The sequence below is a fragment of the Apaloderma vittatum genome, unplaced genomic scaffold (genome assembly GCF_000703405.1).
Source record: "Apaloderma vittatum isolate BGI_N311 unplaced genomic scaffold, ASM70340v1 scaffold2272, whole genome shotgun sequence".
NCBI lineage: Eukaryota > Metazoa > Chordata > Aves > Trogoniformes > Trogonidae > Apaloderma > Apaloderma vittatum.
In genome coordinates this window covers 28,352-30,795 of record NW_009705099.1, presented here as the reverse complement: position 1 = coordinate 30,795, position 2,444 = coordinate 28,352, and the positions used below count along the sequence as shown (strand labels likewise).

The 2,444-nt window shown below is 45.9% G+C and overlaps 1 protein-coding gene across 1 annotated transcript in view; it reads left to right on the top strand.

The window, feature by feature from the left end:
- LOC104270789 (chromosome unknown open reading frame, human C20orf194) overlaps nucleotides 1-2,444 on the top strand; it is a gene marked incomplete at both ends in the record, with an annotated part of 44,093 nt that overhangs the window by 14,006 nt on the left and 27,643 nt on the right. The window contains one exon of the mRNA XM_009865254.1: nucleotides 1,553-1,656. Coding sequence (XP_009863556.1) covers nucleotides 1,553-1,656 — 104 coding nt within the window. The remainder of the gene's footprint in view (nucleotides 1-1,552; nucleotides 1,657-2,444) is intronic.

The following is a 2,444-nucleotide window of genomic DNA, read 5'->3' as shown; positions in this document are numbered from 1 at the left end:
GCCTTCCTGTAGGTTCCCTTCAGGTACTGGAAGGCAGCTGTTAGGTCCCCCCGAAGTCTTCTCTTCTCCAGACTGAACACCCCCAGCTCCCTCAGCCTGTCCTCGTAGCAGAGCTGCTCCAGCCCCCGGATCATCCTTGTGGCCTCCTCTGAACACGCTCCAACAGATCCACGTCCCTCTTATGGTGGGGACACCAGAACTGGACGCAGGATTCGAGGTGGGATCTCACAAGAGCAGAGTAAAGGGGGAGAATCCCCTCTCCTGACCTGCTGACCACGCTTCTCTTGATCCATCCCAGGACAGGGTTGGCCTTCTGGGCTGCATGAGCGCCCTGCCGGCTCATGTTGAGCTTCTCATCTGTCAACACCCCCAAATCCTTCTCTTCAGGGCTCCTCTCAACCCAACATCTTTTTTTCATTATTTCTTCCAAGTGATGTTTGATAAGTTGAGCTAGATCTATGGTGATGTTTGGCTCTATGGTTTGATTACTTCGTTGCTTGGCTTTTATTTAAAAAAAAAAAACCCACATAACTCTGAGTAATGCCATTAATTATTATTTTTTTTTTCTTTCTAACAAAATATTTAACCTCTCTATTTTGCTTTCTTACCTGTTTCCCTGTGTGGGATGTGATCCTGCTTTTCATGTGTGATCCAGCTGGCAGCACCCGCTCAGTCATTTCTTCACAGCTTTCTTACGGACTAGTGGAAATCAGGATTTTTTGCTGATGTCGGTTTCTAGCTCTTTGGGGGAATTTTGTTTTCATCCATTATACCATCTCGCCTGCTGTTTTTCATTTTCTAGCTGGTTTTTCCCTAGTTGTGCAGGTTTGGTAAGAACCAAAGTGTATGTAAGATGACAAGAAAAGTGGGGAAAGAGCGAATGCCGCATTTCTCTTGGCAGTTGCTAGATTTTTAGCTTCCAGGGAAATTGCTGGCCCAGTTGTCTCTGTAGGCAAAAGAAAATGCAAGTCTGCAGGTAGAGGATCTTTCCATTTTAAATTTTGCCTTAGTCAGGAAGTGAAAGGAAAACTGATGTCTTAATTTATTTATTTATTTCCCCCCCTATTTGTGGTGTATGTGGTGATATATTGGCGTTTTGCTGAAGATCCAACCCAGTTGTTACGATGTTAAAATTTTCAGTTGTTTTGAACGTAGATTTTTCAAAAGTTCCTGGTTTGTCAGTTCTGGAAGTTTGCAATTCACCACCACGATGGATTTTTTTTTTTCCCTCCCCTTTAAAAAAAAAAAAAGCCAAAAATTGCGCGCCACAGAATACTTATAAATGGGCTCTGGGGAATAAGATTAGGTGAAATGCAATGGGAGTCATGATTTCTGCCCTTGATAACAGGATCCAGTAACGATGGAGTGGTTATGCTCAGAACGCTGTTTAGAGACTATCCCAAATCTTTACTCAAACGTACGTACTGTGTGTTAAAATATAACAATGTTCTGCAAAAGCACAGATTTCTTCCACAGAAGAGACATTCATCACGTGATGCTGAAATATTCATACGTACCTGATGCATTTTTCTTCTTTTCTTTTGAATTCTAGGCAAATTGTACTTCTTTTCAGATGGCATCCTCTTCTCTGATCCCCACCATGGCAGCATTTCCATTTCAAAGAACCACATGAGTTCCATTTCGTTCTATGATGGGGTGAGTATCTTCGTTGTTCCTTTTAATCAATATTTAACAGCACTTCTGTGGGATACGAGTGCAAAGTTTGATTTCGATTGCAGTTTCACAAATAAATAAATGTACGTGTAAACGGGGCTAACTGCTGCAAATCTGTACACTGTGATATCGGGCAGCTTAACCGATTGCTGACGAGCTAAACTGTGAGGAGGAGAGAGTTTTATCTTACACAGAATCATAGAATGTTCGAGGTTGGAAGGGACCATCTAGAGATCATCTAGTCCAATCCCCTGCCAGAGCAGGGTCACCCAGGGCAGGCCCACAGGAACACGTCCAGGCGGGTTGGAAAGTCTCCAGAGCAGGAGACTCCACACCCTCTCTGGGCAGCCTGGGCCAGGGCTCCGGCACTCGCACAGCCAACAAGTTTCTCCTCAGGTTGAGGAGGAACTTCCCAAGTTCTAACTTAAACCCATTATTGCTTGTTCTGTTGCTGGGCACCACTGAGCAGAGATTGTCCCCTTCCCCTTGACCCCCACCCCTCAGATATTTCTCTACATTCACAAGGTCCCCTCTCAGCCGTCTCATTTCCAGGCTACACAGCCCCAGGTCTCTCAGTGTCTCTTCCCAGCAGAGATGTTCAGTCCCTTGATCCCCCTCGTAGCTCTCCCTTGGACTCTCTCCAGCAGGTCCCTGTCTCTCTGGAACTGGGGAGCCCCAAACTGGCCCCAGGATTCCAGGGTTGGTCTCCCCAGGGCAGAGCAGAGGGGCAGGAGAACCTCCCCAGCCCTGCTGGACACACTTTTCTTGAT